This window comes from Micromys minutus, assembly GCF_963924665.1.
Source record: "Micromys minutus genome assembly, chromosome: 7".
NCBI lineage: Eukaryota > Metazoa > Chordata > Mammalia > Rodentia > Muridae > Micromys > Micromys minutus.
Genome location: NC_137976.1, coordinates 75,464,456 through 75,489,971, shown reverse-complemented (window position 1 = coordinate 75,489,971; position 25,516 = coordinate 75,464,456). Strand labels below are relative to the sequence as shown.

Below are 25,516 nucleotides of genomic sequence, written 5' to 3'. Positions count from 1 at the left end.
TGGCTCCTGCCTCTATGTGTCAGTCACATCTTTGCTTATACGTAAAGGCTAGGTCTCATTGCACCTTCTGTCATGATTAGAAAGGCCTGACTCTAATAGCAGTTTCCTAAACTGCCAGAACCTGAAAGTATTGGTAAGTCTGTCACTCAGCTGTTAGGTTGTTATAAGTGTATCTCTAGATGGAGGGATGAGGGATGGGTAAACGTACAAAGGAGTCTCTGGTTCAAAGTTAATATGCCCATCAGCTCTGCAAACTCAGCACTGATCAGTATGGAAGACATAAGAAGAGGAAATCTTGCCCCTTGCCCACTGTTAGAAGGAAAGGATGTGTATATAAAAACATGTAACATCACTTGATGGTGGTCATTATGAAAATCTGTGGGCACAGGAAGGGACAGAAGAGAGTGAATTCAAATCTGTGCTGTGTGTGATAGGGTACAGTATTCTTTGGCTGGGATTCTGGGGCTATTAAGTTGCTGAATGGAAGTAATTTGAATTGAATATGCCCAAAGATATAAAAATTTTAAAACTTAATCTAATGGGGAAATTGTAAAAAACATGTGACAGGTGTACATATTCTTAAAAGGGAAAAATAAATAAATATGAATGAACTTTGTGAGGGTGAATGGTGCAAGTTGTGGGCTAATGAGATTGTGTTTAGTTAAAATGAGACCCATTTTTACCTCAGCATTCCAGTCGGAATGTATGAGTGTGTATGATATAGGCATGTGTTGGATTTATACATGTGTTTTCATGGGCATGTGGAAGTCAAAGGTCATTAGTCACTTTCTACCTCATTTTGTTGTTTTTAAGCAGTCTTTTCACTGAATCTGGAGCTCACAATTTCTGCCCTTCTGGCTGGTCAATAAGTTCTTGGGTTCTACCTGTGCATAGCTCTTCAGCCCTTATCTCCTTGCTTAGCTTTTTACATTGGTGCTAGGAATCTGAAATCAACTGTGCTGGCATGTTTGCAGGAAGTACTTTACCACGTAAGCCATGCCCCCAGCCACTGCGTCAGTTTATATAGATGGATATCTAGTCATTAGGGTGGGGGGTGCTCTGTGTTGAGGATGGGGTTCTTAGTTCTTAAGAATGGAATAGGATTTGATGCGGAAGGATAGACCTGCTCCTCCAGCTGTACACTTTCCTGATCACGTGTGCTTATGCTTTTTGGTTTCTGCACTATGTACCCTTACATTTTCCTCAAATCTGGGAGCAAATAAGTTCACTTATTTTCTCCTCTTGGTTGAAATCTTGGTTAGATTCAATGTGGAAATGTAAAGGATGTTTTCACATGATGGCTGTTCTAGTGACCCTGGGCTAATGACTACTCCTACTATGTTGATTAGTGTCTTAAGTGTATTCACAAAGAGAACCAATCACTGAGGGAGGGATGTAGCTTTGCTTGTAAAATGCTTGTGTGGCATGAATGAGTCCCTGAGCCTTATCCTTAGTAGGGAATAAGCTTAGTGTAGTGGCACATGCCTGTGATCCCCACACTCAGTAGGAAAAGGCAGAAGGATCAGAAAGTCAAGGTCTTAGGAACAGAGGACTTTGAGGCCAACCCCTGATTCAAACAACAAAGTTAAATGTCACTGTGTTTTGTGCATTCAGTATTTAGTATTGTTTGATTCTTTTAAAAGAGGACTGAGAATGCATGAGCACAGTACTCAACATGAATAAATATGTAAACAAATAACTGAATAAAATTTCAGTGAGTAAGATGGAGTTCAGGAATAGCAGTCCCCTGTCATCATAGCTGTAGGAAGGGGAGGCTGAAGCACCAGGATATTAAGATCAGCCACCTGTCCTCTTGCACTAGACATTTTTGTAAGTTAGTTTTAGAAATGTCGGCTATGATGTAGATGAGTTGATACCGGAATCACATTGCAAGGAAAATGGAAATATCAGATAAAGCCTAGCACGTGCTTAAACTAAAATATCCTTTTTAAAGACACAAGTTAACATGTAACTACTGCATCTTGTATTTTATTTAGATCTCAGAACTATACACTTAAAGGCAGTATGTGTAAAGTATTACAGAGTTATAATAGTCAAAGTTCTATTTTGTGAATTCTTAATCCTGTTGATATAAGAATTTAAAGACATCAGAAGAAAGAAGATCATTTTACTAGAATTTGGGGAAAAGACAACAGGTCTTGCCATTGTAATTCTTTGTAATTGCCAAGAGGAAAGAAATGCTTAAGAGGGAAAGATAAAATCCATTTTCACAGTAAAAATAAATCGTGTTAGTCTGCATAGCTTGAATTTAAGTTTTAAGTACCTTCATTAGTTTGTTGGTTTGTTATCAATTTGGCACAAGCTAGAGTTGACTGGGTATAGGAGATGTCAGTTGAGAAAATGTCTTCATTAGATTGGCCTGTAGGTGAGTCTGAGACAGTCTCTTGATTAATGAGTGATGTGTGTGGGAGGGCCCAGCTTACTAAGGGTGGTGCCTCTTGGCAGGTGGTTCTGGGTTGTATAAAAAGACTTGCTAATGAAGCCTTCCGGAACAAGCCATTAAGCACTGCTTCTTCATGGCCTCTGCTTCAGTTCCTGCCCTGAGTTCCTCCTCCAACCTCCTTTTCAGGAGCCCCTCTTTACTAGTACAGTCTACTAGGATAGGTCAGAGACTTGCTGAGCATGTTTGTTTTGCTTGAAAGAATTGATTTTATTGCCCACTGACTGCCGACTCTGCAAAAGTGTGCATTGGTTATTGGCTAGCCTCTGAATCTTTGATCAATAGAAAGGTCACTTAGCAGAACTACAGGGCCTGCTGAGAGATGTCCTGTAATCTATCCATTAGAACCTATCTGGCCTAGAGGCAAGGATCAAAATATTGACTGCCTCCTCAACCCTATGTATTTATTACTTTTGGACTTTAATATTGGTTGTTAAGATACCCAGATGGTCATTTACACTAGTTTTGAACAAAAGCTTATATATAGGGCACATCTGGTTGCCTTTTTGTCCTTTCCAAAATAGATTTATCAGGCATGGGTTGAAGCTCAAATTGCTAACTATTACTCATAATTTCCAAAAATTGATATAAATTGCCTGGTAAGTTAAACTCAAGTTTAATTTTCCTTTTAGACTTGATGATGAAGTTGTTTCTAACACGGAGGATACATCTGAAAGCCAAATCAATAGGAAACAACAATTTGGAACTGAGAGTTAACTTAGTAAGAACTAAGTTTTCTGGCCAGTAAGGATCAGGACTCACAAGCTTCTTAGAGAGCAGTAATGTCTTTACTGCTCAATCCCACAACTACTGTGTTGAGAAACAGGGCCTAAAAGCACAGTGTGAACTGGGTTAGCATGCTGTCACCAATTCCAGAGTTATTTTAGTCCACAGAGACTACATTTTTTGACTTAAGATATTCAGAACCCATAGTCACCTTGATTAATAGGAATCAAATTATATTCTTTTCTTTGTTTAAATATAGTAAAAGAATGATTACCTCTTTTAGATTTGGCAGTAATTTCCTTTCTGTAAGGATGTGGAATAGTTAGGAGGAAACCAAAAGGGAAAGAGACACTTATTCTGGCCTCTGTGTGTGTTGGAGGTTTATGACCGTGGGGGAAATCTGAGAGACCCAGTTGGTCTCTTGTGTAAAATAATTTCCTCAAAGCCTGAGGAACCCACAGTGAAGTTTGGTCCATATAACTCCTTACTCTGATTTTTAAAAATGAATAAAAAAAAAAGAAAAGAAAAAACAAAAGACCTTGTTATATGGCAGTAGGACACCCAGAAAACATACATCTGCACAGCCACCATTTTGAATAAAATGTCTTTGAATGAGAGTAGTATAAATGTAGGAGTCTTAAGTACTTATGAAGCAAGAGAAAGTGGCCTGGGGTACATAGACCCCAAATGAGGAAAGAGCCTGTAGGTTATCACAGTAATATGCATAGAAGGAAACTACAGGTACTAAGGAATGGAGAATGTTTTAATCTTGACCCAAGGGAGGAGAGTTCGTACCTTCCCACTATGAAGGTGGAGGAAATCTGTTTGTAACTAGGAACATCAAATGATCTCATTTTGGCTTTTTACTCAGCTCCTAGGTCCTTGGTTTTCCAAGATGCTTTTGTGCTCACAAAAGAACTGGGAGGGATCAGGAAGTGTATCCAACATGCATTTGTACTGCTGCTTTGGGAGCACATGGAGGAACTAAGGAGAAAAAGCATCTTATGACGTGGATACTATAACCCACCTTCGGATTGAGTGGGCTGAGACTGGACAGTATTTGTACAGCAGTCAAGTCCTTCAGAAACAAAGTGGTTAAAAACAATTAACCTTGATTTTAGCAACTCAACAAGTTATGGGGCACTTCTGTCCAATTAGAAATTCAGATGCCTGGGGATTTTAGGGCATGTGTTCAACTGTGAGCACAGCTCAGACAGTACTACCAGTGCTCACCATTTTGGTCAGAACCATAAGATGAAGTCCAAAGGTCATTATAACTGAATACCCATCCTCTCTGCCCTTCAAGCCTGATAATACTGGATAATGTGTCATAGTGGAATTAAGACATATTTTCTCCTTCCACACCTAAACCTTTCAGTTTTTGAAAACTGCATCATTTCTCCTGTTTTTTTCCTCCTGTACATATACAGTTTAATATGTTTGTTTGTAACTGACTTTTAGCTTACTGTTTTACATGCTGGGTCAAAGTCCCTCTGGGCCTCTATAATTACAGCATCATTTTGGGAAGGCTGGCCATAGGCAGCTGGCATACGTCCAGACTTCTCCTGAGGCTCTTTGTAGAACTAAGCCAGCAGCACTTATACATATGCCTATCTTCTTGAAGTTGTTTGATAGTCTTGGCCAACTCTGGAGACACAAGGAACAGGCATAGGAACCAACTGGCACAATTATGATGTGGTTGAGCCGGAGTATGTGGCTGCCCTAGTTCTCTCAGGACTCAGCGTTTTCATGCTTACTTATCAGTGGTCCAAAGAACATGAGGAGAATTGAAAGTTGGCATGAATTCCGGGTGAACTCAGAGATTAGAAGGGAGTTGGTGGAAGAATGATTGATGGGCTCTTATTTTTCAGTAATCGGTAACCAAGAGAAAAAAAACACAGCTAAAGATCTCTACCAAAGGTGGTAACTGTTAGAATTCAGGCATCTCCTGCAAAGCATTTCTGAGTTTCATGTCGTGAATGAAGATTAGTCTCCGTGAGAACATTTTTAAGAAGGAAACTTCACTATGCAAAGAATTGTATGAACGGTATAAAGGCCACAGTGTGAATCGAGGATGACACACCCTGTTTTGAATTGGATTTCCTGCTAGCTGTGATCAGAGGCATTCTTCCCGGACTAGGGTGAATTCAGTTCCAGTGTTTACTTGTAAAACTGAATTCAGTCATTGTGTTTGTACTTTGGCGTCCTGCCTGCAATTAAAAGTACAGAGCAGACTTCAGTTAGTTACTCTCTATGATTTTGTGTCCTCTATAAAGAGGAGGGAGAGGAGAGGGGAAAACCCAAGAGGTGACTGAGTTCATTTACATACAGTACCAGTGAGCAGCTGCTGGCTGCCTGTGGTCACATGATTCTGTGGAGGCTCCTGATATTCCACTTACTGGAACTGGGAGTGAGGAAGAGAACCCTCCCCTTTAATACTTCCAGTTTTGCCATTACCAACTGAAGTACTACTTACTTCCACAAAGTCAATGAATGCAGACATAAACTTAGCTGACTTCCTTTTCCTTGTTCTTTTTAAACTCTTGTGTATGTATCTGAAAGGAGAGGTCACAGGCCTTGATGTAGCACCTAGTGGACCCGACTGTCTCTCATCTGTTCTCAAGGGTGCACAAACAATGGACACAAGCTCACTACCGTTATAGGGAACGTCTACGGGATGCGCTCCTCTCGTAAAAACCAGAAACAGCTCCGTTGTTTGTAATTTGATAGTTGTATGAAGATACCTGCCAGCGACTATAGAAGATGAATCTGAATGGATTGTTTTTCCAGTGATGATGAAGGCAAGTCAGCCCTCACATCCTAAAAAGTAGTGTTTTGAATCATTTCCTCGATCCAAATTTAGAACCTCTGGATTTGGAAAAGACAGAGAAAAGGACTGGTTTTTGGGGGCCTGCTCCTAGAATTTACTATCTCGCACTGAAGAAGCATCCTGTAGTACTGAAGTAAGGAACACTGGAGTGTCTGTGTCTCATATGTAATGAATCTTAGTTGGTTTTACTCCAGTTTATCTCTGTTGGACACTCTTTCCCACTGAAATCTTTCTCAGCAAGGCTTCCTCCTAATTTTCTGTTTTCGTTTTGTGTATGAACCACTGAGGTGAACTAGGGTTGCCTGTATTAGCATGAGTGAGACAAAATATTTACTGGAGCATGGGCCAGTTTGTCACTGGTTATACTACTGAAGAAAATGGTGCCCCTGCCCCAAAGCAAACAATAACACATCCATGATGAAATATTGACCTTCAGTGTACAATAGTTTATTTCAGTAACCATAGCTGAAGTGAGCTTTCTTAAGTGCAAATATGGTTTAGTGACAAATACCCACTGAGCCATGTTGCCAAACTGTGAGGCCAGAGAGCTCATAGTTACTTCCAACATTGGAGTGGCTGTCAAGTAGGTATAAAAGATCACAGACTTCTATAACCAATCGTGATATGAAAACTTAAACTAATTGTCAAATTGTTGGAGTTCAAAAAGGAAATACTCGGAAGAGCACAGACCTGGGATGATGGGCACATTTATTGGAATTTTAGCTCTAAGAACCCTAACAACTTTTCACAATCAACACCAAAGGAAGTGTTTCTTGTTTCTTCCACAGTGATCCCTGAGCCTTGGCAAAAAGAGGCATATTATAGATGCCCCATTTAGGGCTGAGAATTCCAGACTCTTATTCTCTGTCCCTGTACTATTTGTGGGTTTCTTTTAAATACCATCTACTATTAAAAAACAAGGCTTTGATGAGATTTGAGAGATGCACTAGTACATGGATGTAGTAATACATCATTTGGAGTTGCTTTAATAAGGTGGTACTTTCAGAGAGTAGTAGGTTCTCTCCTAGTGCCTATGACCTTTCTATGTTCTTGGCCTCAGTATAGATTACATACTGTGGAACAGACCTTTAATCCAGTTTTTTTTTAAGTAATTGATTATTCCCATGACATTGGTGTAGCTGTTGGAACAGTGGACATGTCTTGCCAGGCCTATCATTATGGTAGCTTACGAGGATCTCAGCTGTAAGTCAGAGAGATGACTGTTGATCTACTTTGGCAACATACACAGCACCTGCCAACATTATGAAGGCAGTTATTAGGAGTAAAGCTTCAACATCAGTACTACTTTGAATTCTTTGCGCTGTCTTCAGCAACCAGGTCTTGTAGTCAAGTTCTGGAGGATAACCAAGTGCAGTGGCAAAAGTTTGCAATGCTTGAGTGATTGTTGGGATTTCATGGGCTAATACCTCCAAAAGACTTACTGAACTTTTATTTGTTAGCCTGTGGTATCTAGTAGGGACATTGTTACCCTTTAATAAGTTAACTTGATTTAAACAATACATGTATGTGTTATAGGCATTTTCTGCAATAGTAGTTTTTCATATTTTTTCAGAAGTTCTTTAGTCTTAGTTATCTCTCTCCATATTTTCTACTCTTCCCTGTTCCTAGCTCTCAAAGTTAACCCTTCCTTTCCCATTAATTCTCTTTCTTTTTGCTCTCCCCTTGAGACCTCCCTTCAGGGTTCTTTCCTAATTATCAAGCTTCTGTAGATATTCTATGTGAAACACATCTAAAGATCCAAAGGCAGCATCCACAAAAGAACTAGGATTGCCAGAATAGTCTTGAACAAGTTTTAAAAAATCCTTGAAGTATTTGAAATTACTACAAAGCTCTTGTAATAAAAGTAGCATAGTGCTGGCATAAAAACCAACATTGGCTAGTGGAATAGAATGAGGACCCACATATAAGCCTGGATTTTTGTTTGTTTGTTTTTTGTTTTTTTAAGGGACAGAAGGAGGCGGCAGGCATAGCGGGAGGGAAGAGCCATAAGCCTGTATTTTTACAGACACAATTTTTGACAAAAATGCCAACATTACATGTTACAGAAAAGACAACCTCTTCAACAGATAGTGCTGATCAAATTGGATAGCTACATGTAGAAGAATGAAACTAGATTCTTACCTCATCCCATGCAAAAAACCCAACTCCAAATAGATTTAGGATGTTAGTATAAAACATAGTACCCTATAGATTTGTGTTGAGGCGATATATGGTTGGACATGAGAGAGACAGGCGGGAAAAGGTCAGGTCGAGGAGCAGAAGTGGAGGCAGGGTGGGGAGAGGAGATTCTAGTAGGACTCAAGATGGTTCTGGAGAAGGGGGATCTACATCCAGGTGGTCATAATTGGCAATAGGTAGATATGAATATTTTTAAGGGTTTCTGTAGGTCATTTTATCTCATATAGAAGGGCAGTTTGTATCATTGTCCATTGGATGTAATCTTATTGTATAGAGGGTTTGGAATTTGACATATAAACCTGCTTGAAAAACTACCAGACTTTGGAATCATGTTTGTGCTGGGCTTTGGAGTAAAGGAACACGCTGAGGCGTTCATATTCACCTAAGAAATAAAGAACAGGACAGACAGAGTGAACCGCCTGGGAAGGGAACCGTATGGAGAGTGTGGCTTGCTGACCATGTGACAGAGTCCATGCACTCGGCTTCATACTGTAGTGGCTTCCTCAGTGAGACTATGAAGGCTGATAAAAGGTTAAGCCATCTTTTTAAGATTTACCACAACAGTATTCGGAACCTGATCAAGCAGAATGAGGAAATTGCAGACACAATAAGGAACTTTCTGAACAGAACACCCAATAGCACGGGCATTAAGATCAACAAATAATATAATTGGACCTCATGAAATTTAAGCTTCTGTACAACAAAGGAGATCATCATTCAGGTGAGGAAGCAGCCTACAAAATGGAAAAAGTATCTTTAGCAACTATAGATCTGACAGAGAATTACTGTCTATAACATACAAAGAACTCAAAAAATACAAAACATCAAGAAAACAAATAGACCAAAATAAATACTTATAAAATATAACCTTGCATAATCCTATGTTTGAACCCCAGTTGGTAGCTGTTAGGAGTTGTGGCACCTTTGGGAGGAGGGCCTCTCTGGCATCCAACTTCTTGAGTTGTTTATATATTTTAGATATTAGCACTCTACCACATGTAGGATTGATAAAGGTCTTTTCCCCAATCTCTGGGTTGCCGTTTTGTCCTCTTGCCAGTGTCCGTAGCTTTACAAAAGCTTTTCAGTTTTATGAGGTACCATTTGTCAAGTGTTGATCCTAGAGTGTAAGCCATTGGTGTTCTGTTCACAATTTTTTTTTCTATGCCCATATGTTCAAGGCTCTTTTCCACTTTCTCTTCTATTAGAATCATCATATCTGGTTTATGTGAAGTTCATTAATCCACTTGAATTTGAGCTCTGTACAAGGAGTTAAGAATAGATTAGTTTGCATTCTTCTACATGCTGACCTCCAGTTAAACCAGCACCACTTGTTAAAACTTGCTGGTTTTTTTTTTTTTTTTTTTCCACTGCATGGTTTTAGCTTCTTAGTCAAAGAACAATTGACCATAGGTATATGGGTTCATTTCTGGGTCTTCAATTCTATTCCATTGAACTACCTGCCTGACTCTGTTCCAATACCATGCAATTTTTATAACTATTGCTCTATAGTACAGCTTGAGGTCAGGGATGGTCATTCGCATAGAAGTTCTTTTATTATTGAGAATAGTTTTCTCTACCCTGGGTTATTTCTTATCCCAAATGAAATTGGTAATTGCTCTTTCTAACTATGAAGAATTGAGTTGGAATTTTGGTGGGGGTTGTAATTGAATCTGTAGATTGCATTCTTTTATATGGCCAGTTTTACTATATTCTGCCAGTCTGTGAGCTTGCAGATCTTTCCACCTTCTGACATGATCTTCAATTTCTCTCCTCAGGGACATTAAGTTCTTGTCATACAGATCTTTCACCTGCTTGTTTAGAGTCACACAAAGATACTTTATATTATTTGTGATTATTGTGAAGGGTGTCTATTCTCTAATTTCTTTCTCAGCCCATTTATCCTTTGATTAGAGGAAGGCTTCTAATTTGTTAGAGTTAATTTTATATCCAGCTACTATGCTGAAGTTGTTTATCACCTGTAGGAGCTCCCTGGTAGAATTTTGGTGTCACTTAGGTATACTAGCATATCATCTGCAAATAGTGATATCTTGACTTCTTCCTTCTCAATTTGTATCCCTTTGATTATATTTTGTTGTCTAATTGTTCTGGCTAGAACTTCAAGTACTATATTAAATAGATAGGAGGCCATGTTCAGCCTTGTCTTGTCCCTGATTTTAATGGGATTGGCTTGAGTTTCTTTCCATTTAGTTTGATGTTGGCTGTAGGTTTGCCATATGTTGCTTTTACCACATTTAGGTAACACCTGATCTCTCCAATACTTTTAACATAAAGGAGTGTTAAATTTTGTCAAATGCTTTTCCAGCATCTAATGAGATGATCCTGTGGTTCCCCCCCACCCCTTGAGTTTGTTTATGTAGTGGATTACATTAACAGATTTCTGTATATTGAACCATCCCTGAATTCCTGGAATGAAGTCCACTTGATTATGGTGAATGATAATTTTAATGTGTTCTTGGATTTGGTTTGTGAGAATTTTTTGAGTATTTCTAACATCAATATTCGTAAGGGAAATTGGTCTGTAGTTCTCTTTCTTTTTGTTGTTTCGGTATCATCCTAACTGTAGCTTCATAGAAAGATTTCGGTAGTATTCCTTCAGTTTCTATTTTGTGGAATAGTTTGAGAAGTAGTTGTATTAGTTCTTCTTTGTTGGTCTGATAGACTTCTGAACTAAAACAGTGTGGCCCAGGGTTTGTTTGTTTGGTTGGTTGGTTTTGGATGAAAGACTTGTAGTGACTGCTTCTATTTCCTTAGGGGTTATGGGTCTTTTTAGATGGTTTATATGATCCTTATTTAACTTTGGTATCTGGTATCTTCCTACAAAATCATCTATTTCATCCAGATTTTCCAGTTGTATTCATTATAGACTGTTTAATATTTATTTGAATTTCTTCAGTTTCTGTTGTTATGTCTCCCTTTATTTGGATACTGTCTCTGTGACCTACAGTTAGTTTGGCTAAGGGTTTATCTTGTTGATTTTCTCAAAGAACCAGCTCCTAGTTTTGTTCATTCTTTATATAGTTCTCTATGTTTCTCCCTGGATGATTCCAGCCCTGAATTTGATTATTTCCTGTCTTCTATGTCGCTTGGGTATATCTGCTTCTTTTTGTTCTGGAGCTTTCAGATGTGCTGTTAAGCTGCTAGTGTCTATTCTCTCCAGTTTCTTTACAGAGGTACTCAGAGATACGAGTTTTCCTCTTAGCACTTCTTTCATTGTATCCCATAAGTTTGAATATGTAGTACCTTCATTTTCATTAATTTTTTTAAAGTCTTTAGTTTTTTTTTCTTTATTTCTTCCCTAAGTTATCATTGAGTAGATAGATGTTCAGAGTCCATATTTATGTGGGATTTCTATTTTTTTTTTTTCTGTTGTTATTGAAGTTCAGCCTTAGTCCAAGGTGGTCTAATAGAATTCATAGGATTGATTCAATGTCCTTTTATCTATTGAGGTTTGTTTTCTGTTTGATTATATGCTCAGTTTTTGAGAAGGTACCATGAGGTGTTGAGAATAGGTATATTCTTTAGTTTTAGAATAAAATGTCCTGCAGATAAATCTCTCCAATCCATTTGGTTTATAACTTCTATAAGTTTCACTGTGTCTCTGCTTAGTTTGTTTCCATGATCAGTCAGTCCATTTGTGAGAGTAGGGTGTTGAAATCTCCTACTGTGATTGTGTGAGATTCATTGTGTGCCTTGAGCTTTAGAGTGTTTCTTTTAAAAATGTGCATGCCCTTTCATTTAGGGAATAGATGTTCAGAATTGAGAGTCCATCTTGGTGGATTTTTCCTTTGATGTGTATGTTGTGTCCTTTCCCAGCTTTTTGATAACTTTTGGTTGAAAGCCAATTTTATTTCACATTAGAATGGCTACTCCAGCCTGTTTCTTCAAACTATTTGCTTGGGATTTTTTTTTTTTTCATCCTTTTACTTAGAGGTAATGTGTGTTTTTGTCACTGAGGTGTGCTTCCTGTATGCAGTAAAATGCTGAGTCCTGTTTATGGCTCCAGTCTGTTAGCCTATGTTGTTTTATTGGGGAATTGAGTCTATTGATGTTGAGAGATATTAAGGACCAATGATTGTTGCTTCCTGTTATTTTTGTTGTTGGAGGTGGAATTATGTTTGTATGTTTCTCTTTTCAGTTTGTTATGAGAACATTAATTTCTTACTTTTGGGGGGTGTAGTTTTCCTCCTTGTGTTGGACCTTTCCTTCTCTTATCCTCTGTAGGGCTGGATTAGTGGAAGGATACTGCTTAAATTTCTTTATATCTTAGAATACCTTGGCTTCTCCATCTATGGTAATTAGAGTTTTGCTAGTAGTATAGTAGGCTGGCCTGGCATTTTTGTTCTCTTGGGGTCTAGATGATATTTGCCAGAGATCTTCTGGCTTTTAGGGTCACTGTTGAGAACTCTGTCTTCATTCTGATAGGTCTTCCTTGATATGTTACTTGACTTTTTTTTTTTGGTTTTTTTTTTTTTTTGTTTGTTTGTTTTTTTGCCTTGAATCTTAATAACTTGACCCACACGGTTTTTAAGGGCAAATGGAATTGTAAGAGGAAAGAGAATGTAAACATTTTCTTGGATCATTATACCTCTTGGAGAATAACTATTCTCAACAATAAAAGAATTTCTAGGAGAATCACGGTCTCTATCTTAGTCAGGGTTTCTATTCCTGCACAAACATCATGACTAAGAAGCAAGTTGGGGGAGGAAAGGTTTATTCAGCTTACACTATTCACATTGCTGTTCATCACCAAAGGAAGTCAGGACTGGAACTCAAGCAGGTCAGGAAGCAGAAACTGATGCAGAGGCCATGAAGGGATGTTACTGGCTTGCTTCCCCAGCCTTGTTCAGCCTGCTTTCTTATAGAACCCAGATCTAAATGCCTTACAGCTGGATCTCATGGAGGCATTTTCTCAACTAAGGCTCCTTTCTCTGTGATAACTCCAGCTTCTGTCAAGTTGACACAAAACCAGCAGTACAGTCCCCAACCTCAAGCTGTATTACAGAGCAATCGTGATGAAAAAAAAAAAAAAAACTGTATGATATTGGTACAGAAACAGGTAGGTATATCAGTGGAATAGAATTGAAGACCCAGAAATGTACCCACACACTTATGGTCACTTGATCTTTGACAGAGGAGCTAAAATGCTTCCAGTGGGGGGAAGAAAAGACAGCATTTTCAACCAAAAAAACAATGTGCTGGTTCAACTGCAGGTCAGCATGTAGAAGAATGCAAATCGATCCATTCTTATCACCTTGTACAAAGCTCAAGTCCAAATGTATCAAGGACCTCCAGATAAAACCCGATATACTGAACCTAATGGAAGAGAAAGGAGGGAAGAGCCTTGAACACGTAGGCACGGGGGAGAATTTCCTAAACAAAACACCAATGGCTTATGATCTTAGATCAAGAATTGACATATGGGACCTCATAAAATTGCAAAGCATCTATAAGGCAAAGAACATTGTCAATAGGACAAAACAACAACCAACAGGTTGGGGAAAGATCTTTACCAATCCTACATCTAATACAGAGCTAATATCCAATATATACAAAAAAACTTATGAAGTTAGACTCCAGTGAATCAGATAATCCTATTAAAAATAGGGGACGGAGCTAAGCAACAGTTCTCAACTAAAGAAATGTTCAACATCCTTAGTCATCAGGGAAATACAAATGAAAACAAACCTGAGATTCTACCTCACACCAGTGAGAATGGCTAAGATCAAAATCTCAGGTGACAGCAGATACTGGTGAGAATGTGGCGAAAGAGGAACATTCCTCCATTGTTGGTGGGATTGCAAGCTGGTACAGTCACTCTGTAAATCAGGAAATCAGTCTGGTGGTTCCTAAGAAAACTGGACATAGTACTACCTAAGGACCCAGCTATACCACTCCTGGGCATATACCCAAAAGATGCTCTAACACATAATAAGGACACATGCTCCACTATGTTTGTCGCAGCCTTATTTATAATAGCCTGAAACTGGAAACAACCCAGATGTCCTTCAACAGAGGAATGGATACAGAAAAATGTGGTACATTTACACAGTAGAGTCCAACTCAGCTATTAAAAACAATAATGAAAGACTTCATCAAATTCTTAGGCAAATGTGTGAAACTAGAAAATACCATCCTGAGTGAAGTGACCCAATCACAAAAACATCCATGCTATGCATTCACTGAAAAGTGGATATTAGCCCAAATGCTCGGGACACCCAAGATAAAATCCACAGACTACGTGAAGCTGAAGAAGTTGGAAGACTAAAGTGTGGATGCTTCAGTCCTTCTTAAAAGGGGGAACAGAGTACTCACAGGAGGAAATATGGAGACAAAGTGTGGAGCAGAAACTGAAGGAAATATCCTCTAGAGACTGCCCCATCCAGGGATACTTCCCATATATAGTCACAAACACCAGACAATTTTGTGGATGCCAAGGAGTGCATGCTGACAGGAGCCTGATATTGCTGTCTTCTGAGAGGCTCTGCCAGAGACTGAGAAATATGGAGTCGCATGGTCTCAACCAGCCGCTAGACTGAAAACAGCGTCCCCAATGGAGGAGTTAGAAAAAGGACTGAAGGAGCTGAAGGGGTTTTCAACCCTACAGGAAGAACAACCTGTAGGTTTTTTTAACCAACCCAACCCCCCAGAGCTCCCAGAGACTAAACCACCAACCAAACAGGTTGAAGGACCCATGGCTTCAGCTGCATATGTAGCAGAGGATGGCCTTGTCTGTCATCAACAAGAAGAGAGACCCTTGGCTCTGTAAAGGCTCAATACCCTAGTGTAGAATGCCAGGGTGGGGAGATTGGAGGGAATAGGTGGGTGGGGGAACACTCTGATAGAGGCTGGGGAGGGGGGATAGGATAGGGGGATTTCAGAGGGGAAACCAGAAAAAAAGTTAACATGAAATGTAAGTTTAAAAATATCCAATACAAAATAATAATAATCCACCAAAGCTGGGCAGTTGTGGTGTACAATTAGAAGTACAGCACCAGGAGGTAGAAGCGGGTGGATCTTTGTGAGTTTTAGGTCAGCCTGTTCTACAAAGCAGATTCCAGGCCTGTTTTACACAGAGAAACTCTATCTTGATAAACCAAATCAAATAGATAAACAAAAGACACCCAAATGCAGTAGTCTCTCAATATATGGCATATGCAGTTAACTGCACTGTAATATACCTGGTTATATACTGGTTTAATTTCAATTATGAATAGCAATTATGTTTTTTCTTTCTAAATTTAAACTATATTTTTAATTATTTTTTAAGATTTAAATATAATTATAAACTTCCCCCTTTTCTTTCCTCTCTCCATCTCCTCCCTTGTATCCCCCTGCTTTCTTTCATATTTACTATCTTTCTTATTGCTGTTCCATAATGTTAATGTATTCCTTAATGTATAAATACCACCTGATCAATCCGTATAATGTTACTTGTATGTATATGATTTCAGGCTGTGATATAAGGAATGTGTGGTGTTATCTGCTTATTAGATAGTAACTGCAAATTTAGTGACCAAAAACAGTATAGTTATTTGAATTCAGGAGTAGAATAGTGATCACTAAAATGGTGGTCCAAAGCCACAATTTACAGAATATCATTCACAGAATGTCATATACCTCCTTCCTATAATTTCTCAGAACTATGAATTATTTAAACCAGCAGTTCTCAACCTGTGGGTCATGACCCCTTATAGGGTGAATAATCCTCTCAATGGGGCCATCTAAGAGCATTATAAAATACATATTTATATTATGATTCATAACAGTAGACAGTAGAAAAATACAGTTATGAAGGAGCACTATCAACTAACCAGACCCTCTAGAGCTCCCAAGGACTAACCAGCAACCAAAGAGCACACATGGAGGGACCCATGGCTCCAGCTGCATGTGTAGCAGAGGATGGCCTTGTCAGGCATTAGTGGGAGAAGAGGACCTTGGTCTAGTGTAGGGGAGGCAGGAGGGAGAGGGTAGTTGGGCGGGAGAGCACCCTCATAGAAGCAGGGATATGGGGGATGATGAGATAGGGGGTTTCCAGAGGGGAAACTGGGAAGGAGGATAACATTTGAAATTAAAAAAAAAAAAAATTCCAATAAAAAAATGAAAACATTATGTTTTCCAGGAAAAAAAAAAAAACCTCCAGTAAACACAGAGAAAATGTTCCACCTTACTAATTATCACATGACTGCAAATTAAAAGAACATTGAGATTCCATCTTGCCCCATGAGAAAAGTGGGGGGGTTGGAGAGATGGCTCCGTCTTCACATTAGGAGCTTGTGCTCATCTTGCAGAGGAGGCAAGTTCTGTTCTCCTCCAGTTCCAGGGGGTCTGAGACCCTCTGTGCTCCAGAGTCTCTCCCTCTGCACATTGTCCACATCTCTGTTAATTCATAGTGACTACACGAAAAGGTTTCTCTCGTAATGACTGAGCAAGACTCTCTGTCTCTCTCTCTCTCTCTCTCTTTCTCCCTCCCTCCCTCTCTCTCTCTCTCTCTGTCTCTCTCTCTCTCTCTCTCTTTCTCCCTCCCTCCTCTCTCTCTCTCTCTCTCTCTCTCTCTCTCTCTCTCTCTCTCTCTCTCTCTCTGTGTGTGTGTGTGTGTGTGTGTGTAACATATACTATAATATATAATTATATTAGACTATTGTAACTTTAATGGAAATTGGTATAAATCTCTATACTAAAGTTAGAGTTCTTTGCTAGGGGACAGTTGAGTTTTTCAGTCCATAGGGTAGTATGTCTCTCCAGTTCAAAGATTTCATCTATGTTTTGTAGCTTCAGCAGGCAAGTCATACATATTAAAGAGATTCAAGATCATCCTCAACCATATACAGAGTTTGAAACCAGCCTGCACAACACGAGATGTATGTCAAAGCATGTGTGAGGGGAATTCATACAGGCCCACTTCTCTTCTGCTGTGCTTGCTTGCTCTTTAGTTACTGTGCCTTACGTTATTGACTAGAACTTTTGGTGTTATGCTTAATAAAAATGTAGAAAGAAACAAATTCTTGATTTTCTTCTTAGCATTTCATTTAGTTGTCATCGCATAAAGTTATAAATTATAAAGTTAAAAGACTTTCCTTTTTGTATTTCAATGAGATTTTCAGTACAACTGCAAATAAAGAGTTATTTTTGTAAGATTTTTCTGAGTTGCTAAGGTGGCCCTTGCTTTGATTTTTATATAGAAGAGGATCTAGAGACTAGTGATAGCATGATTTGTCAATTTGCCATGATCTAGAATCATCTGGGAAGAATATCAGTGATCACCTACATCACATTAGCCTATGGATGTGCCTGCGGGGAACCATAGTCAATGGATGTGGGGAATTCCAGACCACTTTGAATAACACCATTCCTTAGACAGGAGGTCCCAAACTGTGTAAGAGTCCAGAAATTAGGGCCCAAAATAAATGGCTTAGTGGTTAAGAGTACTTACTGCTCTTACTACTGAATCATTCATTCCTCGGGTGCTAAATTTGTCTGCGTGTCTGTGTGTGTGTGTGTGTGTGTGTGTGTGTGTGTGTGTGTGTTTCAGAACCTGAGGTTTTCAGTTTTTCTTATTAACAGCACCTCTTGATATAAAGAATATGCATTAAAGTGTTTTATCACATTTAGAGTACTGAGTAAAAACTCAGAATTTTGTTTGATATGTTTTAAGCTTGTTTGTTTCACACTAAAAATGTTGATATCAAGGGTCTAAGTTCTTACATCTTTTAATATAATATTCTTTGAACAACTAGAGTTGCTCAAATATATAAAGATTTTATTTGTTAAATATTTAATTGAGTGTTTGAGAGCTTCTTTGGTACTTGTAGTCTTTGCTCATTCTTTGTATTTGTATTTCTTCCTAAGAGGACATGGGTCTCCGTGATAGGCAGCAAGCATAGGGAATTAGATGACCTTCCATTATTAATATAGGACTTTCAAAACCTTCACTGGGAAAGGAAAGATCTGTCATTGAGTCACACTTGTTATGGGCTATGGATTCTGCTGGCTGCCAAGGTCCTAGCTGTCACCTGTTACAGATGGCTCTGTCCTCTAGGACCCTGGGCAGCTGTCATTCTATGCCCTGGTCTGTTGTTATTCAGTCCTTGTTAGGAATGCTGTAACTTAGTGCACTGTCTTACTGTAGCTAAAATAGTCTTTGTTTAACAAAAAAAAAAAAAAAAAAAAAAAAATTTAAGAACGCAAGTTATAAATAAACTGATAAATTTCTTTTTCTTTTTCAGGCAAAAACTTCTCATCCCAAATGGAAGTTGCTCTATTATTCTGAATACTTACTTTTGTCAGAAAGCTATTGCAAAAGAAACAGAGCATGAAGACCTATACAGTCAGGATATATCTCTTCCAAGAAGAAATATAACTTTGGCCCAGATGTTTAGAATCAGGGATATAACAAACAGTTCATCCAGCAGCCAGGTAAATTCGCATCGGCTTATGGTCTTTACACTTGTAGTAGTTGTATCAGTGTTTGGCAGGACCTGTAGAGAAATGAAGATATTTATCTTTTGTACTCCACTATATATGTTAGAGCGTGTGGTTATAATCATTATGCCAAAAGAAGTCTCAAGTAGCATTTAGTCATGGTTTTAGTCTCATTAGTTCTCCATCCTTCTATTGTATAGTCTTAATCTTTAGTTCCATTTATTAAATCATGCAAGTACTTTCAGTCCAATGGGCTTATGGTTAGTATAGTCAGCACTCAGAAAGTATTCTCTATGTCCTTTTTGAAATTAAGAGTTTTAAGCCTTCATTAAACTTACTGTTTTATTTAGGAAACATTATGTCTATATTCTTTGAGATAGAGCTTTATAATGATGTTTAAGTTTAAATGATAGATATTGGTTTAGTGGAATTTGGGCTCTGAGCTATTCCAAAATGAATTTGGAATTTGACTGTAATTCAATAGTAGTGGGTAGGATATATGTCCATGAAGACTCTCAGCTTTGGGACTCTGGTTCTGGTACACTGGCCTCAAATTCTCTGGCTTATTAGAATCATCACAGCACAGACCACTGAGATGAAAAGCTAGAATAGGGAAAATAAAGTAGGTAAACTTTCACCCTGCTTTGAACCGTATAATAAACATCTTTCTTTGACTATCAAAAGAAGTATCTGAAAGGTATAGTTTGAAGAGGGTACCCAAGCTGCCCTGTGACCCTTACACACAGACCATGTGATATGCAAACATGCACATGGTAGTGAGTATATTAAATTTAAAGTTACAAAATTAAATTTGTAAATTTTATTAAATTAAATTTATTAAATTAAATTAAATTAAATTTTAAACAATTTACACTAGGTGCTACTACTGACATATGTTTTGTTAGATGACAGTTACCATGTAGCATAGTGGGGAAAAATACAGGTTTTGCGGGGGCTGGAGAGAGGACTCAACATTAAGACTGTTCTTGCTGCTGTCCCAGAGGACCCAAGTTCAGTTCCCAGCACCTTCATAGATAAGCTGATGTCTGAAAGCATCAGCTGCAAGGGATCTGGTGACCTCCTTTTTTCTCCAAAGGTGCCTGCACACAGGTACCACTGACACTAAAGTAAAATAAAGTAGAATTTGGAGTCATTTGCACTGTGTCATATCCTGCCTCAGCAGTTATGCTAGGCCACATTAGGCAATTTTTCTGTGCCTCAGTTTTATCTATGAGAATAGAGTCATTGTAAAGATAAATATTATTATGTAAAGAACAGAGTCTTGAAGATAATGAAATGAAACAGAAGTATCATTGGTTTATAATTTTATTGTGTATTTTTTTGGGAGAATACTTGAGTGTGTAAAGTATATACATTAGCAGATTACACATTCAAGCAACTAATACTATGACTCATTTTAATTAAGCTGTATTCATTCTTTTTGGACAAACCAAAAAGGGAAGCTATCCCCATGAGGTAATTAATAGCAGGACACTGTTTTTCTCACTTACTTCCACTCTTCAGCTGGTGGATGCCAATGTAGCATGAGTGTCTGTCTCTTAGTGCACTTCAAGTGTTTTGAAGTTACCTTATGATTTCACTTTTTCGGACAGCATGGCACTATAAGTGAAACTGAAACTCTTCCTTTTGCATGTCTTGGACAGACTGAATATGATAGCCTGGCCACCACTGGCTCAGGCTGGACCCATGGACATGATAAGCCAGAGCAACATCTTACAGTTAGTGCTCCTCTGAGAGATTCTCTTCTGGACATTGTGGAAAGCCAAAGAGCTGGCCCATGGTCTGGGGTCAGGGTCCGAGTAGTAGTGCAGAGGGTTTACACTCTTCTCAGCAGAGATGGTGCCAGGAGCCAACAAGGGCACACAGTGGGGCATGCAGATTCACCTGGAGCATGGTGAGTAGCAAACAGGCATGGGAAAGGGAAGCACAGCAGAGTTCCCAAAACAGAAAGCTTTGCTCAGAAGAATTTTTAGGGGGCATTCACTGTATAAGGAGGCTGTTTTGTATATCTTTTTCTCACATTAAAATTTGGGACATGTGTGTATAAATTAAAGTTCTCTAGAGGAACAGAGATGACTGAATCAGTGTGGGATTTTTGTGGTCTAACCAGTGAGACAGTGGCTATCTGCCTACCAATGGAAAGTTCAAGAATCCAGTAGTCCATGGGCTGGATGTCTCATCTGGTCTTCAGTACATACTAGAACCCAAAGGTAGGTAATGTCACCGAAGAAATGAACTTGCCAGCAAGCATGAGGGCACACAGGGAAAGAGCTTCCTTCTTCCATGTTCTTTATATAAACTGACAGAGGAAGGCGTGGCCCAGATTAAATGTATGTCATCCTGTCTCAAAAGATCCAGATTAAAGTTGGATCTTTGAATTTCAAATTGTTTAATTAAAAAAAAAAAATCCCTCACAGGTATACCCAGGTGCTTGAGTTCTAGTTAATTCCAGATGTAGTCAGGTTGACAAGCAAGAAGAGCCATCACAATATATAGTATATATAACAAAGGATTTTCTATCATTCATATTTAAGAAGCCTTATAAAAATGTTCATGGGCTGGTCCACAGTATGCATGGTATATCTACCACACGACCATCAGGACCTGCACTACCTGAGATTACTGCATTTGCTTTTGCTGGCTCCTGTTATAGAAAGTAGTACAAATTTAAGAAGTATTTGTAGGGTTGCGGAGAAGCAATGACATGTATTACTATACGTAAAATAACCATTACAGTATCCATTCTTTAAAAACTAAATGGCAATTTGACAGTATGACTCTAAGAGACTACTGTTTGAAAGAGTATATACTAGTGATGCTAATAGACTTTCCTATGATGATGTTGTAGGTATTGTGTGTCCTCACTATCTAGTTCATTGATTATCATGTACTAGAAATGTGACTAGTGTAAATTTTTATTCTATGGTTTATTTGTGTGAGTGTGTGCCTATGTGTGTGCTACTACATGTGTATGGAAGTCAGAGGGCAATGTGTGGGAGTCAGTTCTCTTGCACCTTCACATTTATTCTGGAGATTGAGCCCAGACTTGTCAATAACTTGCCTACTAAGACACTTACCAACCCAATAACTATTTTAAATGGCTGTGGCTGAGGGCTGCTGTGGTAGGTAGTTCTATCACCAAAGACCTAACCATGATCCCAAGTGCTTTGCTTAGAGGAGCTGTGGAAGGGATGTCTTCAGATTTAGGCACTTCCTGGTTTTTCTGTCCTGTTTGTTTTCTTTTGTTTCACATGGCGAGATAGAAACCTCGTTGACTGAGGGCCATGCTCTCAAAGCAACAGAATACAAATTGAAAGTATGTGTGCTAAAAATTTTGAGATGCATGGGTGGCCCCATCCCTCATCTAGGAGCCATGCCTGTCTATTGGAGGTGGTCTCTACAGATTCTGTCTCCACTTCGTTGCTTATTTTGGCTAAAGCTTTGGCTCCTGGGAGCTTCTCACTTCCTTTGAGTCTGGGACTTTCTTGTGGCTATCCCCAGTTCCTCATTTTCCTACCACCACCACTGCTTCATGTTTCTATTCAATTTCCTTACCTATGCACTTCTCTCCTGACCCTTCCCATAGCTGTTCCTGCCTCCCCATCCCTTCCCCTCCTCTCTCTCTCTCAGGCCCCTTCCTCCTTCTACTTCCGGTGATTACTTTGTTCCCCCTTCTGTGTAGGATTGAAGCATCTACACTTTCGTCTTCCTTCTTCTTGAGCTACGTATGGTCTGTGAGTTATATTGTGGGCATTCTGAGCTTTTGAGCTAAAATTCACTTATGAGTGAATACATACCATGTGTGTTCTTTTGTTCTTTTCTGACTGGGTTACCTCACTCAGGATGATATTGTCTAGTTCTATTCATTTGCCTAAGAATTTCATAAAATCGTTATTTTTAATAGCTATGTAGTACTTTATTTTATAAATGTATCACAATTTCTGTATCCATTCTTCTGCTGAGGGACATTTGGGTTGTTTCCAGCTTCTGGTTATTACAAATAAGACTATTATAAACATATGTTGGAGCATCTTTTGGGTATATGCCCAGGAGTGGTATAGCTGGGTCCTCAACTAACACTATTTCCAATTTTCTGAGGGACCACCAGACTAATTTCCAGAGTAGTCCAGAAATGAAGAAGTTTTCCTCTTTCTCCACATCCTTGACAGGATCTGCTGTCACCAGAGTTTTTGATCTTAGTCATTCTGATTGGTGTGAAGTAGGAAATAAGGAAAGCCAGAGACCATCCTACCTAGGGATCCATCCCATCTGCAGATACCAAACCCCCACACTATTGCAGATGCCAAGAAGCACTTGCTGACAGCAGCCTGATATGGCTGTTCTCTGAGAGGTTCTACCAGCAACTGACCAACACAGATGCAGATAGTCACAGCCAACCATCGAACTGAGCCAGGGGACCCCAATGGAAGAGCTTCGGGAAGGACTGAAGGAGGTGGAAGAGACTGCAACTCAATAAGAAGAACAATATCAACTAACTGGACCAACCAGAGCACCCAGGGACTAACCCACCAACCAAAGAGTATACAGGGTGTGAGCCAGGACTCCAGATACATATGTAGTAGTGGATGGCCTTATCTGACATCAGTGGGATGATGAAAAAGTGGGTGAATGGGTACAGGAGTGCCCTCATAAAGACAAAGGGGATCAGGAGAGGAGCAATGGAATGAGGGGGTTTTGGCAAGTTAACCAGGAAGAGAGATAGTATTTAACATGTAAACAAATAAAATTAGTAAAAAAGAGAGAAAGCATGTATACTATTCATCAAAGAGTGTGAGCTCAATCATCCTACTATTCTGGTGGAACCATCTAATTTCAGGGAGAATACATCTGTGTTGTGTGTGTGATTAATCTTCAAGTGAATGGTATTCTATTTGAAAATATATATGTTTAGAAATCCAACCGAGGCCGAGACCAAAAGAATAATTCATTGGATTTATAAACTCTTTGTTCTTCACTCTGGAAAATGTAAATAAAATTATCAGATTTTATTTACAGATCTAGATTGGATATAGATTTTTTTAATTAGATACTCTCTGTATTTACATTTGAAATGTGATTCCCTCTCACCTTCCCCTCCACTTGCCTTCACAAAGGTACACTCCCTCCTAATCACCCTCTTCACTCAATTGCCTTGTCATTCCCCTACATTGGGAAACAGGTCCTCCCTGGACCAAAAGACTCTTCTCACATTGATGCCAGACACTGTTATCTTCAGCTACATATGCAACTGGAGCCATGGGTCTCTCCATGTGTGCTCAGTGGTTGATGTTTTAGTCCATGGGCGTTCTGGAGGGTTTGATTGGTTGATATGTTGTTCTACCCATGAGGTTGCAAACCTGTTCAGCTCCTTCAGTCCTTTCTTTAGCACCTTCATTGGGGTCCCAGTGTTCAGTCTGATGGTTAGCTGCAAGCATGCTCAGCTGTATCTGTATGACTCTGGCAGAGCCCCTAAGGAGGCATCCCAATCTGGTTCCTGCCAATAAGTACTTCTTGGCATCAGCTATAGTACTTAGGTTTGGTGACTGCATATAGGATGGATCCCAAAGTGAGGCAGCCTCTGAATGATCTTTGCTTAAAACCCTGCTCCTCTATCTACCCTTGTATTTCCTCCCATGAGTGTTTTGTTCCCCCTTCTAAGAAGGACTGAGGCATTCCCATTTTGGCCTTCCTTCCTTTTGATCTTCATAAGGTCTGTGAATTGTTTCTTGGGTATTGAGAGCTTTCTGGAGCTAGTATCCGCTTATAAGTGAGTGCATACCATGTGTGTTCTTTTGTGACTGTGTTACCTCACTCAGGATGATAGTCTCTAATTCTATCCATTTGCCTACAAATTTCATGGAGTCATTGTTTCTAATACACTTTCTGTATCCATTCCTCTGTTGAAGGACATCTGGGTTCTTTCCAGCTTCTGGCTATTATAAATAAGGCTGCTATAATGGAGCATGTGTCCTTTTTATATGATGGAGCATCTTTGGGTTATATATCCAGGAGTGGAATAGCTAGTACTATGTCCAGTTTTCTGAGGAACTGCCAGACTGATTTCCAGAGTGGTTGTACCAGCTTACAACCCCACCAGCAGTGGAGAAGTGTTCCTCTTTCTCCACATCCTCATCGGCATCTGCTATCACCTGAGTTTTTGATCATAGCCATTCTGACAGCTGAGAGGTGGAATCTCAGAGTTGTTTTGATGTACTTTTCCCTGATGACTATTGAAATGTTGAGCATTTCTTTAGGTGCTTCTCAGAGATTCAGTATTCCTCAGTGAGAATTCTTTGTTTATCTCTGTACCCCATTTTTTAATAGGGTTATTTGATTCTCTTGAGTCTAACTTCTTGAGTTCTTTGTATATATTGGATATTAGATCTCTGTTGGACGTAGAATTGGTAAAGATCCTTTCTCAACCTGTTGGCTGCCATTTTGTCTTGTTGACAGTGTCCTTAGCCTTATAGAAACTTTGCAATTTCATGAGGTCCCATTTGTCGATTCTTGATCTTAGAGCATTAGCCATTGTTGTTTTGTTAGGAAACTTTCCCCTGTGCCTATATGTTCTAAGTTCTGTCTCACTTTTTCTTCTGATAGTTTCAGTGTACCTGGTTTTATGTGAAAATCATTGATCCACTTGCACTTGAGCTTTGTACAAGGAGATAAGAAAGGATCTATTTTCATTCTTCTGCATGCTGAGTGCCAGTTCAGCCAACACCATTTGTTGAAGAGGCTGTTCTTTTACTATTGAATGTTTTCAGCTCCTTTGTCAAAAATCAAGTGATCATATGTGTGAGGGTTCATTTCTGGATCTTCTATTCTGTTACATTGATCTA

The 25,516-nt window shown here is 39.1% G+C and overlaps 1 protein-coding gene across 1 annotated transcript in view; it reads left to right on the top strand.

Moving 5' to 3' along the window:
- Nucleotides 1–25,516, top strand: part of SPIDR (scaffold protein involved in DNA repair) — a gene marked incomplete at its 5' end in the record, with an annotated part of 232,876 nt that overhangs the window by 128,185 nt on the left and 79,175 nt on the right. Inside the window, 2 exons of the mRNA XM_080919387.1 lie at nucleotides 18,461–18,650; nucleotides 20,321–20,571. Of these exons, the coding sequence (XP_080775513.1) occupies nucleotides 18,461–18,650; nucleotides 20,321–20,571 (441 nt within the window). The remainder of the gene's footprint in view (nucleotides 1–18,460; nucleotides 18,651–20,320; nucleotides 20,572–25,516) is intronic.